The sequence below is a fragment of the Hemiscyllium ocellatum genome, chromosome 4, assembly GCF_020745735.1.
Source record: "Hemiscyllium ocellatum isolate sHemOce1 chromosome 4, sHemOce1.pat.X.cur, whole genome shotgun sequence".
NCBI classification, from domain to species: domain Eukaryota; kingdom Metazoa; phylum Chordata; class Chondrichthyes; order Orectolobiformes; family Hemiscylliidae; genus Hemiscyllium; species Hemiscyllium ocellatum.
The window spans coordinates 26,679,331-26,692,796 of record NC_083404.1 but is presented as its reverse complement, the minus strand read 5'-3'; the positions used below and the strand labels follow the sequence as shown (position 1 = coordinate 26,692,796).

The 13,466-nt window shown below is 40.5% G+C and overlaps 1 protein-coding gene across 4 annotated transcripts in view; it reads right to left on the bottom strand.

Annotated features, from left to right (window-relative positions):
- Positions 1-12,510, bottom strand: part of med30 (mediator complex subunit 30) — a 48,132-nt gene extending 35,622 nt beyond the window's left edge. For 2 of the 4 annotated variants that reach the window (XM_060824175.1, XM_060824178.1), the window contains exons 1-2: positions 12,375-12,510; positions 5,956-6,164 (exon numbers count right to left, since the gene is read on the bottom strand). In XM_060824175.1, coding sequence (XP_060680158.1) covers positions 5,956-6,126 — 171 coding nt within the window. In that variant the 5' untranslated portion in view covers positions 6,127-6,164; positions 12,375-12,510. The remainder of the gene's footprint in view (positions 1-5,955; positions 6,165-12,374) is intronic. The other 2 variants (XM_060824176.1, XM_060824177.1) reach the window with 2 other exon arrangements.
- Between the last annotated feature and the right edge of the window lie 956 nt (positions 12,511-13,466).

The window sequence follows — 13,466 nt, the reverse complement described above, 5'->3', positions numbered from 1 at the left end:
ACACAGTTGCAGCAGTGTGTACAATCTATAAGACACACTGGAGAAGCCCCTTCAACAGTACCTTCCAAATCTGTCAGCTCACTCATCCAGAAGGACAAAAGATAGCAGATGCATAGGAACATCTGTGCTGAAAGACATATAACATACATAAATGCCTTTCTTAGAATTTGGGTTTTAAACTAAAGGTTTAAACTAAAACATTCTGCTAAGGTGATTTGTTGCTTGCACTAGCCTGAACTAGTTCTGACAGAGAAACTAAATTTTTTTTTCTAAATTTAACTCTATCTTCTGAGCAGAATGTTTTAGTTTTAAAGCTTCCAAAGCAGCAGAGTTTGGCTAGAAATCTGCAGGTTATTCAAACTAAGAAACTGAAAATTTAGATTCAGATGTGTGTGAAGTTCATGTCAGTAGATTTGAATTGAATTGACTCACTGAATTGTTTTTATAATCCATGGCAGATACACTATAAGGTGCCAGTTAGTAAGAATTCTGAAGAGTTGAGAGAAGGGCACCATTTCTGAATTTGAATCTCTACAGAGTGTTGGAAAACAGTTTGAAATATTGTTTTGTGATCTTTCTAACTGTCTACTATGCTTATATAGCTTGGTTTATTTTGCATCTTTTATATACTAAACTTCTGTTGTTAAAGAAAATCCTCATGTGAATATGTTTTGGTGATAAACCAAATTAACTGAACAGAAAAAATTTAAATATCTATCAAGTCAGGTTTCATTCTGTTATCTGACTTGTCCAATACTACCATCAGCTGGGACTATAATACACCATCACATGCAAGTTCAGCTCTAGTATCCTGACTTGAAACTGTATCTCTATTTCTTCACTGTTGGGTAAGATGCCTGGAATGCCCTTCCTAACAGCACTACCCCTGACGGAGCAGATTCTCAAGGGTCATTAACAATCTGTAATAAATACTAGCCCACTCAGCAATGAGCACTATCCTGGAAATAACTTTTTAAAAAGAAAAAAAAATCAGTAAATGTGGCTGCAGTGCATCTCTTCATACAACTTGTTCGCATAGTTAGTAAGTAGTTGAGGTTGCAGACTAGTTACAGTTTGCGAAGAGGAAAAATGACCGAATTGTCCAGAGTCAGTTTCATTAGCCAATCCTTTATCCATGCTACATATTACCCTAAATACCATGAGCTCTTAGATATCACAGTAACTAGAGTTCTTGTGGCACAATGGTAGTGTCCCTACTTCTGGGCCAGGAGACCTGGGAATCAGGACCATCTGCTCCAGAGCTGTATAATAACATCTCTGAACAGGCTGATTAGAAAAATATATTAAAAGCACAGTAACGTTTCATGTGGCACCTTATTGAATGCTGTTTGTAAATGCAAATACACTACAAATGTACTTGTTCTCCTTTAACTAACCTGCTTATTATGCCTAAGTCGTCCAACAAATTTGGCACATTTGATTTCCCTTTCATAAAACCAAGCTGACTCTGCTTAATCATATTATGGTTTCCCTTCCAAACACAACATTGGTTCCAGAATTTTCCCAATAAAAAAACGTTAGGCAAACTGTTTACTGCTTTCAGCTTACTACTGAGATTTTCCAGGATCTCAAAAATTTTAGAAGACTACAACCAATGCATCACTGCAGCCACTTCTTTTGAAGTGCCAGAATGTAGGACATCAGGTCTAGGGGACCTGTTAGTCTTTAGTCTCGTTAGACTGTCTAGCATTTTGTCTGTAGTGATGATAATTATTTCAAATTCCACCCTCGCATTCGTTCCCTGATTTCTGTCACTGAGATAAATTGCGTGTATTCCACCATGAAGACTGATACAAATTATTTGCTTAAAATCTCTACCACTTTATCCTTTAAGGGTGAAACAATCACTTTGCTTTTTATACTCTCAAAACTCTTACTGTCTATTTTCTTCTATCATGCTAGGTTCATAAGCAGCTACATCAGGCTAGTAGGAAGGCAAATAGCATATTGACCTTTATTGCAAGCATAATAGAGTATAAGAATACAGAAAACTTCCTAGAATTTGACAGAGATATGATGAGATCACATCTGGAATATTGTATGCAGTTTTGGTCTCTTATATTTAAGGAAAGATCTCCTTGTATTGGAGGTAGTACAGTGAAGGTTCACTAAATTGGTTCCTGGCTCTTATATGACGATAGATTAAGTAAATTTGGCTTATATTTGCTAAGGTTTAGATGAAAGAATAGATCACTGAAATATATTATATCCTGATGTGATGGGTCCAGAAGACAGATGTTACTTCTTCTAGCTGGGGAATCCATGACACAAAGGCTCAGTCATACAAAAGGCAATAATTATACATTAAAAGCTCATTTGTAAATCTTCTCTATTTGAGGATGCCTGACATTAAGTATATTTAATTCTGAGAAACAAATTCTTAGTCTCTTAGGGAATACAGAGACATGGATGCAGGTGCAAAAGTGGAGTTGAGGTGCAGGATCATGCATGAATGTATGAATAATGAACTGGGGCCAGATGGTCTACTCCTGCTCTTATTCCTGATGTTCTTATTTATTTACTGTTACTTTTTCTCATGCTTTGCTGGTTTATAAAATGTTCTCAATCTTTTCACGTAGCACTAAACTTTGCGACATTGAGTGCATTCTGCTTCAATTTAATATTGTCCCTTATTGGCCATTCATTTTTCATTGCAGTCTATTTTCTAAGTGGAATATATCTTTGATGAGAATTATGAAGCACCTCCCACAATGTATGCCACTGCTTATCTACTGTTTCACATTTTAACTATCTCCAGTACATTTTAGCCAGCTCTCTTAATACACAAGCTTTAAGTCCCAAGTGTCATATACCTGACTGAATGTAAAATTCTATCTTCTTTTAAAATTCACAAAACTACTCAAAATCTAGTCAGTGAAATTAAGATACAGATAGCTTCCTAAGGTGGTGACAACAGTATTGCAAGCTCAACAGTGCAGATATCCAGCTCTTTATCTTGTAGCTATAAAGTCCAGGTAAGGATGGGGTTTGGGGTGCACGTGTGCATGCATTCATGTTTCTGTTTGATGGAGGTGGTGAACGAGGGGAGAGAGAGGGGGATGACTAAACTGTCTGGCTTCTCTCCGGCCAAAGCACATTTGCAAAAGAAAGAAAGAAGGGTGTTAGTATTACACTGCAAATGAAAAACTGACATTTATTTCACAGCTGTTATACAGCATTACACACAAAATATTGCAATAACAGAATCTGCTGTTGCAGCAATTCTGCACCCATAGATCAAGAGAGCTTATAAGCACAGCACATTTCATTTGTGAACTTTCCAATTCTGGATTCAGCAGTACAACAGTCTAATTAATCAGCAAGTGAATGGTAGTCAATGAAAAAATAACTGGATTAGAATAGAAAGAGATCGTTCATTTTGAATCATTTTGAGTTGACACCAGCACTTTTCAGAGCAATGGAACATTTTAATTTTCAGAAAATAAAATGATTCAAAAATGTAAACAGAAAATAAATGACCTAGTAGGAAATACCTGTTCTTAAACACATAGGTGTTTCATTTGGAAGCACTGGTCAAACGTGTGGGAGCTTTATAGCATACAGAGAGTAAATTAAATTCTCTGATAACTTTATTTACTCCCTTTTTCGCAAAACCAGAAACAGGCACTCATGGACATTTATATCACTATCTGTAAAATCAATTTAACATGACAATTTATCAAACCAGCCACTTCAAGGTATAGTTAGTTCCATCAAAAAGAATATGGGGAAACAGATAAAAAAAATGTCCATATTACACAGGAGATGGTGCTGGATGTCTTAAAACGCACAAAAGGTGGATAAATTCCCAGGACCTGATCAGGTGTACCGTAGAACTCTGTGGAAAGAGAGGGATCTGATTGCTAGGCCCCTTGCTGAGATGTTTGGATCATCAATAGCCACAGGTGAGGTCTCGGAAGACTGGAGGGTGGCTAACGTGATGCCACTATTTAAGAAAGGTGATTAGGAAAAGCCAGGGAACTATAGACTCGCAAGCCTTACATTGGTGGTGGGCAAGTTGTTGGACGGAATCCTGAGGGACAGGATTTACATGTATTTGTTTAGGCAAGGACTGATTAGGATAGTCAACATGGCTCTGTGTGAGAGAAATCTTGTCTCACAAACTTGACTGAGCTTTTTGAAGAAGTAATGAAGTGGATTGATGAGGACAGAGCGGTGGACATGATTGATATGGACTTCAGTAAGGCATTCCCCATGGGAGACTGGTTTGCAAGGTTAGATCACATGGAATACAAAGTGAACTAGCCATTTGGATACAGAACTGGCTTGAAGTTGAAGACAGAGGGTGGTGGTGGACGGTTGCTTTTCAGATTGGAGGTCTGTGACCTATGGTGTTAGGTCTACTGCTTTTGTCGTTTATAATAAATGATTTGGACATGAACATTGGAGGTATAGTTAATAAGTTTGCAGATGTCAGCAAAATTGGAGGTGGGGCGGACAGCAAAGTAGGTTACCTCGGAGTACAATGGGATCTTGATCAGATAGGCCAATGGACCAAGAAGTGGAAGATGGAGTTTAATATAAATAAATATGAGGTTCTGCATTTTGAAAGGCAAATCAGGGCAGAACTTATACACTTAATGGTAAGGTCCTGGAGGGTGTTATTGAATAAAGAGACCTTGGAGTGCAGGTTCACAGTTCTTTGAAAGCGGAGTCGCAGGTAGGTAAGATAGTGAAGAAGGCGTTTAGTATATTTTCCTTTTTTGGTCACAGCACTGAGTGTAGGATTGGGGGAAGTCATGTTGCGGCTGTACAGGATAGTGGTTAGGCCACTTTTGGGATATTGTGTGCAATTCTGGTCTCCCTCCTATTGGAAGGATGTTGTTAAACTTGCAAGAGTTCAGACAAGATTTACAAGGATGTTGTCAGGGTTGGAGGGATTGAGCTTTAGGGAGAGACTGAATAGGCTAGGGCTGTTTTCCCTGGGAGTGTCAAAGGCTGGAGGGTGGCCTTATAGAGGTTTATAGGATGAGGATCATGGATCAGGTAAACAGACGAGGTCTTTCCCCTGGGTTGGGGCAAGTCCAGAACGAGAGTTCATAGATTTAGGGCAAGAGTGGAAAGATTTAAAAGGGACCTAAGGGGCAACTTTTTCATGCAGAGGGTGGTGCATGTATGAAATGAGCTGCTGAAGAAAGTGGTGGAGGCTAGTACAATTACAACATTTAAAATGCATCTGGATGGGTATATGAACAGGAAGGGTTTAGATGGATATGGGCCAAGTGCTTGCAAACGGGACGGAATTAATTTTTGATATCTGGTCGGCATGGATGAGTTGGACCAAAGTGTCTGTTTCTATGCAGTATACCTCTATGACTTTATAAAGCCCAAAATGCTGTTCCCTTGCTGTTTCCATTTTGATAACGTCTCCAATTTGGATCTAACCAGACATGAAGTAACTGCATACATAAACAACAAGTCCTTCTGCAATGGGACTGTGTCAAGTTACCCCAGAATACTGCAAACTATGCAGTACTTTATCATTAGTTAATCAACTGCTGGAAACTGGTTCACACAACAAGCATGCTTTGGATTTAGAGGCTCATCCTCAAATTGAAATTCTAACAATTTGTACATGACAAGAATTTGTAACATAGGAGGTTGTCATTTGGTTTGTGCTGGTTTACTACTCAAAACTATCTAAACCCACCTCACTCCTTTTGACTGTTTTTCAAATATCAATCCAATTCCTTTTTAAGTTGAAGTTACGGGATTTAAAGCAACCTGCAGCGTAGTATTCAATGTGGAAAATACCTATTATGGGAAAAGACATCCTCTAATTTTCTTTTCAATTCTTCTACAATAAATCCTATTATCACTGACTGCCAGATAGTCAGCAGAGCTTCAGAATTCTAGCTCCATTCACTGCATCTGTGTTGCAATGACACCACAGGTTAAAAAAAAAACACTGACCTGCATGTTCCTTAGAAGCTGGAATATCTCCATGGTTCTCGAGACAATGTCTTGCACGGTCTCTTGTCCAATTCGGCAGAGGGAAGCTGTATTAACTTCACGACCAGCCTGGCCCTGGGGTCCAGAACATGCTCCAGGCATCCCGGTACCAGGCACTGGGGGTGTTGCCATGACTCCCTTTCTTCTGACACGTCAATGTTATTAAAATGCTACAGAATGAATTTTGCACAAACAAGACAATAAGCATTTCAAGGTATGAAAGTATTCTTAATTTCTTTACTAAATTATGTGTTTGCATTGCACAAAATCTGCATATTAGTTTAATGATTAATAAAACATGAATCTTGATTTTGATATCTGACAGTGTAATTATAACAAAACTGTAAAATATTCAGAGGTTCTGATGATGCCATTAGGTAACAGAAAAACATTCTTAACAATACCAGAACACAGAACGTGTTGCATCACAAAACAATCCCTTGTGGCTCATTACCCACATGTATACACGCTATTTCATTTCCATTTGCTAATCACATGCACAATTTGCAGCTTCTCCATGTGTGTCAAGGCCCACAATTGCAATCCCAATGAACTGCAAACGTGGGAATTTAGTGACATACATGTTTGTTAATTTTAAAAAAGTAAGAACTTAAAGAATTCAGATGATAAAAGAAACAGGACTTTACCCAAAATAAATGGGGTCTTACATCAGTTGCATCCTTTGGTTAAAAACAAAATTAATGTTAGGTTTTATTTTCAAGGCGATGCCTGTCACAGTTATGGGTTCAGACCAAACACACAAAAGCAGCTACTATGTCATTTGTTACTCAACGGTATCTTAATTCTAGCCACATACTTTGTCTCTGTAATATTTTGCACCTTTGGTTTACAAAGCTTTTTCGTCATATTTGAAACTACTTCAACTAGCATCTACTGTTTTTTGAGAGAGACTCTTCTATGCTACTACCAGCCCTGTTTTGAATAAATGTTTCCTAATTTCTCTTCTGAATGAAAATTATCAGACCTAATTCAATCAAACAATTCAAACATATCATTACACACCTGAGGCAGATGGGACTTGAACACAGACCTCCTGACCCAGAAATATGAAACCTACCACTGCGACACAAGACTCCTGTGGCTCTCATTGCAAGATTATATTGCTCTAGACTCCACTACCAGTAGCTAAGGTCTCTCTCTATTCCAGTTTTAAAACCATCGATCAAATGATAATTTAAATCTTGCATGAATCACGAGTCTAACTGATGTAACCTCAGCTCAAACTAATTCTTGATTTCTGGTAATATTTTTGAAAATCTGTGTTGCGCATGTTCCAAGGTTAATTCATCCTTTGACCTGCAGTGCCCATAAATCTATACAGTACTTCAGCTAAGGCCTAACATGAGGGTTTTGTATACCTGTAGCTATATTTCCTCCCTTAGAATTTGATTCTTGTTTATCTTTAATAACTTAAGTGATTTGTATATGTGAAACCCTAAATCCTTTGGGATTGCCACTGTTCTAGCTTTCCACCAATTAATTAATACAAGTTCACAAGAAATAGATGTAGCGGTAGACCATAAACCTAAAATAAAGCAAAGAACTGAGGATGCTGGAGATCTGAGACAAACACAAACCGAATTTGCTGGTGAAACTCAGCAGGTCTGGCAGCATCTGTGGAGAGAGAAATGTTTCAAGTGGAGTTAATGTTTCAAGTCCAACATCTGAAGAAGTGTCACTGGACTCAACGTTAACTCTCTCCCTCTGCAGATGTTGCCAGATCATAAACCCTGTTGAGCCTGGTCAGTCATTTCAATATGATTATGCTTATCACGTTCTTTCAGAATCATGCATTTCTCATTCTTCCAAATCCCAGACAATGTGGGTCCAACTTGCATATATGATCATGGCTGATCATCCTTAATCAGTATCCTGTTCCTCCTTATCTCCATAACCCTTGATTCCACTATCCTTGAGAGCTCTTTCTTAAATGAATCCAGAGACTGGGCCTCCACTGCCCTCTGGGACAAAGCATTCCATACAGCCACCATTCTCTGGATGAAGAGGTTTCTCCTCATCTCTGTCCTAAATGGTGAGCATAGTGAGCAAAATTAGGGCACATGGTATTGGGGGCAAGGCACTAACTTGGACTGAAAGTTGGTTGGCTGAAACAAAGAGTAGTGATAAACGGCTCCATTTTAGAATGGCAGGCAGTGACCAGTGGGGTACTGCAGGGATCAGTGCTGGGACCGCAGCTTTTTGCAATATATGTTAATGATATAGAAGATGGTATTAGTAATAACATTAGCAAATTTGCTGATGATACTAAGCTGGGTGGCAGGGTGAAATGTGAGGAGGATGTTAGGAGATTACAGGGCGACCTGGACAGGTTAGGTGAGTGGTCAGATGCATGGCAGATGCAGTTTAATGTGGATAAATGTATGGTTATCCACTTTGGTAGCAAGAACAGGAAGGCAGATTACTACCTAAATGGATTCAATTTAGGTAAAGGGGCAGTACAAAAGAGATCTGGGTGTTCTTGTACACCGGTCAATGAAGGTAAGCATGCAGGTACAGCAGGTGGCGAAGAAGGCTAATAAGCATGCTGGCCTTCAGAACAAGAGGGATTAAGTATAGAAGCAAAGAGGCTCTTCTGTAGCTGTACAGGTGCCTGGTGAGACCACACCTGGAGTACTGTGTGCAGTTCTGGTCTCCAAATTTGAGGAAAGACATTCTGTCTATTGAGGGAGTGCAGCGTAGGTTCACGAGGTCAATTCCTGGAATGGAGGGACTACCTTATGCTGAAAGACTGGAGCGACTGGGTTTGCATACCCTTGAGTTTAGAAGACTGAGAGGGGATCTGATTGAGACATATAAGATTATTAAAAGGATTGGACACTCTGGAGGCAGGAAACATGTTTCCGCTGATGGGTGAGTGCAGAACCAGAGGACACAGCTTAAAAATACGGTAGACCATTTAGGACAGAGATGAGGAGAAACTTCTTCACCCAGAGAGTGGTGGCTGTGTGGAATGCTCTGCCCCAGAGGGCAGTGGAGGCCCAGTCTCTGGATTCATTTAAGAAAGAGTTGGATAGAGCTCTCAAGGATAGTGGAATCAAGGGTAATGGAGATAAGGCAGGAACAGGATACTGATTAAGGATGATCAGCCATGATCATATTGAATGGTGGTGCAGGCTCGAAGGGCAGAATGGCCTACTCCTGCACCTATTACCTATTGTCTATAGCCTCATCATTGGGCAAACACCACATTCCAGGGGGATGTTTATTGAATCTTCAAGGTACTACCTCCAGTAAAGTATACCTTAGCTTAAGCAAATAGACTAAAATTGCACAAGGCTTTACTGAGAACATATCTGGAATGCTGCAAATGTGTTGCTGGTCAAAGCACAGCAGGCCAGGCAGCATCTCAGGAATAGAGAATTTGACGTTTCGAGCATGAAGGGCTTATGCTCGAAACGTCAAACTCTCTATTCCTGAGATGCTGCCTGGCCTGCTGTGCTTTGACCAGCAACACATTTGCAGCTGTGATCTCCAGCATCTGCAGACCTCATTTTTTACTCGAAGAACATATCTGGAATACTATGTATAATTGTTGCAAGATTTTGATATTCCTGATACTCTTTATTTTCTTGGACCAAAAATGGATAACCTCACAATTACATGCAATGAAATACATCAGTAACAACACGGGTTTACCCACTAAAATAATCAGTCTCAATGTAATTTTGTGCTCCCACTTTAGCAAACATGATTAACAGCAAATCTGGATGCATGGTTCTTTATTACGACTAATGCAGATACAACATATACATGTCCACAACTCTTATTGTCAAAAATTGTGTGCATTCAAATCCATCAAGTGTGATGGAGTTTGTTCAAAGAAACAGCACAAATGGATAATCTTCAACTCATCAGAACTGTATGACAAACAGGAAGAAAGGTAGCCACCACGATACACGAACACCAGCTAGCCACAAAAAGACATGACCCTCTCTCCCTCATAGCCCTACAGACGGAGGAACAAAACCGCCATTTCAACTGGGACAACACATCTATCCTGGGACGGGCTAAGCAAAGACATGCCAGAGAATTCCTAGAGGCCTGGCACTCCAATCACAATGCCATAAACAAACATAGATCTAGATACCATCTATCAACTCCTCAGAAAATGAACAGGAAATGACATCACCACAAACCCCAGGAAGCCCATCCAGGACAAACATATAAATAGAAAGCAGGAGACAACAGCTTTGCTTCACTTGAAGGTCGCCACTGATGATACCTAGCCAGGTATCAAACCTACAGCTCAGCGAGCAAACCTACACCCTGTTACTGAGGATGAGCAACAAATGCTGTGCTGGCTTTGCTTGTGACACTCACATTCCATACATACGTTAAAGCATTTTCCCTTCCTTTTGGATTTTCTTCCAAAACTATTTTGTCTATTTAATCTCTGACCTTCAAAACCTAAGAAAAAAAAACTTTAATCCTTTCCTTTAATTTTTGCTCAGCCATCTCTGCCCTACTTATAGAAGATGGTAAAAGGAATTGACAAAATAAAATATAGAATGAGGGGTAATAATTTTAGGATTAGGAGTTGCAGATTTAAAACAGTTGTGAGGGGAATTTACTTTTCTGAAAGAGTTGTGAACCTGTGGAATTCATCATCCCAGAGTATGGTTGATGCCAGGATAGATTGGATTTGGTTTATTATTGTCACATGTATTGAGATACAGTGAAAAGTATTGTTTTGCATGCTATCCAGACAAATCATACCTTGTTAAGTACCTCATGGTAATAGAACAGATCGCAGCGTATATTTTTATAGCTACAGGGAAGGCACAGAGAAAGATCAATTATAATATGAGAGGTCCATTCACAGGTCCAATAACAACAGGGAAGAAGCTGTTCTTCAACCTGGTACACGTTTGCAAACTTTTGATCTTCTGTCAATGGAAGAGTATATAACTAGGATGGGATGGGTCTTTGATTATGTTGGCTGCTTCCCCGAGGCGACGGGAAGTATAGACATTGTAAATTTGAGCAGACAGACATGTTTAATTAATAACACTTTGAAGGGTTACAGGACGCAGACAGGAAAGTGGAGTTGAAGCGGAAATGAAATCAATGATTGCAGTGAATAGCAAAACAAACTGAGGGACTGAACTGTCTACTCCTAATTCTCACTATCTACAGTATTCCAATAAATATTCTTATCTTCCATGATATAAATTACAATAACTAATACCAATTTGTGTGTTTCAATTCTGACCATCTATTCACTCAAATAAACAGCAATATTTCCTCTTAGGTAAAAGAGCTTCCAATATAGAACTAATTGGTTTCAGTTTTCCACATGTATCTATTTCTAGGTAATTTAAAGTAGTTTGGGGTATGGGGAGAAGCAAGTCACTATTTTATGAAGTTTAATTAGTGTGCAGGCGGAGAAATAACACGAGAGACATTTCAGAGCCTCAAAAGAAAAGGTAGGAGACAGCAGATGCCAAGCACATACTTGCATTAGATATGCTCTGTATGGAGGACAAACAACAGGCATTCCTCAAAGGGTTTATCATTGCCCGAGAAACCAGGTCAGAAACTCTGCTGCAATTCCTTCAAGCCACCAACACTTAAAATGGTGTCAATGGCAACATAGTTAATGGCAATCTAAATGAATAGGGCCTATTTAGATACCTATGCAAACATTCTAGCCCTGATGTAAATGTAATTCTCAAAGATTGTTTCGTGAGCTGTAAATATTGTTCCTAAGCCAGTAATGAAAGAGATATGAAGTACCCCCATCCCAAAGTGTGTGCGTGTGGGGGAAAGAGGAGAGAGGAGCGAAGATGGGTACAGAAGAAAAAGGGAATCAAGTAAAGCAGACTCAACCATTCTCTTATTTCTGTATGTGACAAGGCGGTGAATACATGAAGTGCAACCGTTATGGATATGCCCACATGTGATAGCTGGCCTGGGCTCCGTCCGCTGACGGTAGAGGGAAGACCCTCACCCCAATGGAGTGAGACCCTCACTAGGTCAGCACATGATCCGGGGGAGCCGGTGTTGGACTGGGCTGGACACAGTTAGGGGAACACGGCTCCTCGCCTTTAATGGGGAGACCGCTCACACTAAAACCAAACATCAGCAGGTTGATGCCAACCGAATTACTACCCCCTGACTAAATGCTTCCTAAACACACGGACCCACTTCCCTCACAAACTGTGAAACTTTTGAATATATAAAAACACATGAGGCTGTTATCTGCCTGAACTGAACGTCAGTGCTTCCAGCCATGAAGGTGCCCAGAACACCAGCCGCGACAAGACGTGAACGGGCACAGCCGCTTCGATCTCTAAACGCCGTGTCAATGCTGAAACGTTATTCGTCTCAATACTCACAACCCAACCTCATCTCAGGTTCCCAATCCAGAGAAAGGAACCAAAAGCGCGGCTCACTGTCACTCGGTCCACCGGCTGGCTCAGGCACGAAACTACAACTTGCGCCTGCGCACTGTGCCCAGCCTCCGGCAGCCGCGCCTGCGCACTGCACACAACTGCCGGGAACTGCGTCTGCGCACTGCACACAGCTGCCGGGAACCGCGCCTGCGCACTGCACACAACTGCCGGGAATCGCGCCTGCGCACTGCACACAACTGCCGGGAACTGCGCCTGCGCACTATGCCCAGCCTCCAGGAGCCGCGCCTGCGCACTATGCCCAGGCTCCGGGAGCCGCGCCTGCGCACTGCGCTCATCTGCCGGGAGCCGCGCCTGCGCACTGCGCTCAGCCCGCGAGGATCCTGGCTGTGCGGGGACTGAGGCCCAGGTTTCTTTTGTCTGTAATTCTTTCACGTTGCAGAAGTTCTGTGGAAACTTAGGTTCTTAGTTTAAAGGGCTACTTCGGATTTATCAAAAAATACGTTTTAACTATACTTTTAAAGTAAGAGAATAACTAAATTCGGAGAGTGCTGCAGTGTTGTGAAGAAGGGTCACTCAAACTGAAACATTAACTCTTGTTTTCTATCCTCAGGTGCTGCCAGGTTTCTCCAGCAGTTTCTGTTTTGGTTTCACGTTAATGTTCTTGCAGGGAAGGGTTCGTATCCACCATGGCAGTGGGTCGAATTTACATTTGGTTAATAAAATCTGCAGTTCACAGTTGGCCTACGGTGTGCCTGTGAAACACTATCTGGATGACAATGTTATCCTTATGTGGCCCGGTTATGTGCAAATCCAGACCACTGTCCTCTGAAAACAATGGCAAGCATAAAATAAATAGAGAAAAATGTTTTAAAAAACAGAAATAAATGCAGTCTGGCTGAATGTAGATAGCATTCACAAAATGTCAATAACTTGAATGCATAATTTTGAGGTAAATAGAAATAATTGATATGAATGTGATATGGTTACAGTGGTCCTGAGATTGGTAACTAGATTTACAAGGATATGCTACACGTAGGAGGAATATTCAAAAAGGAAAAGGAGCACTTTAGAATT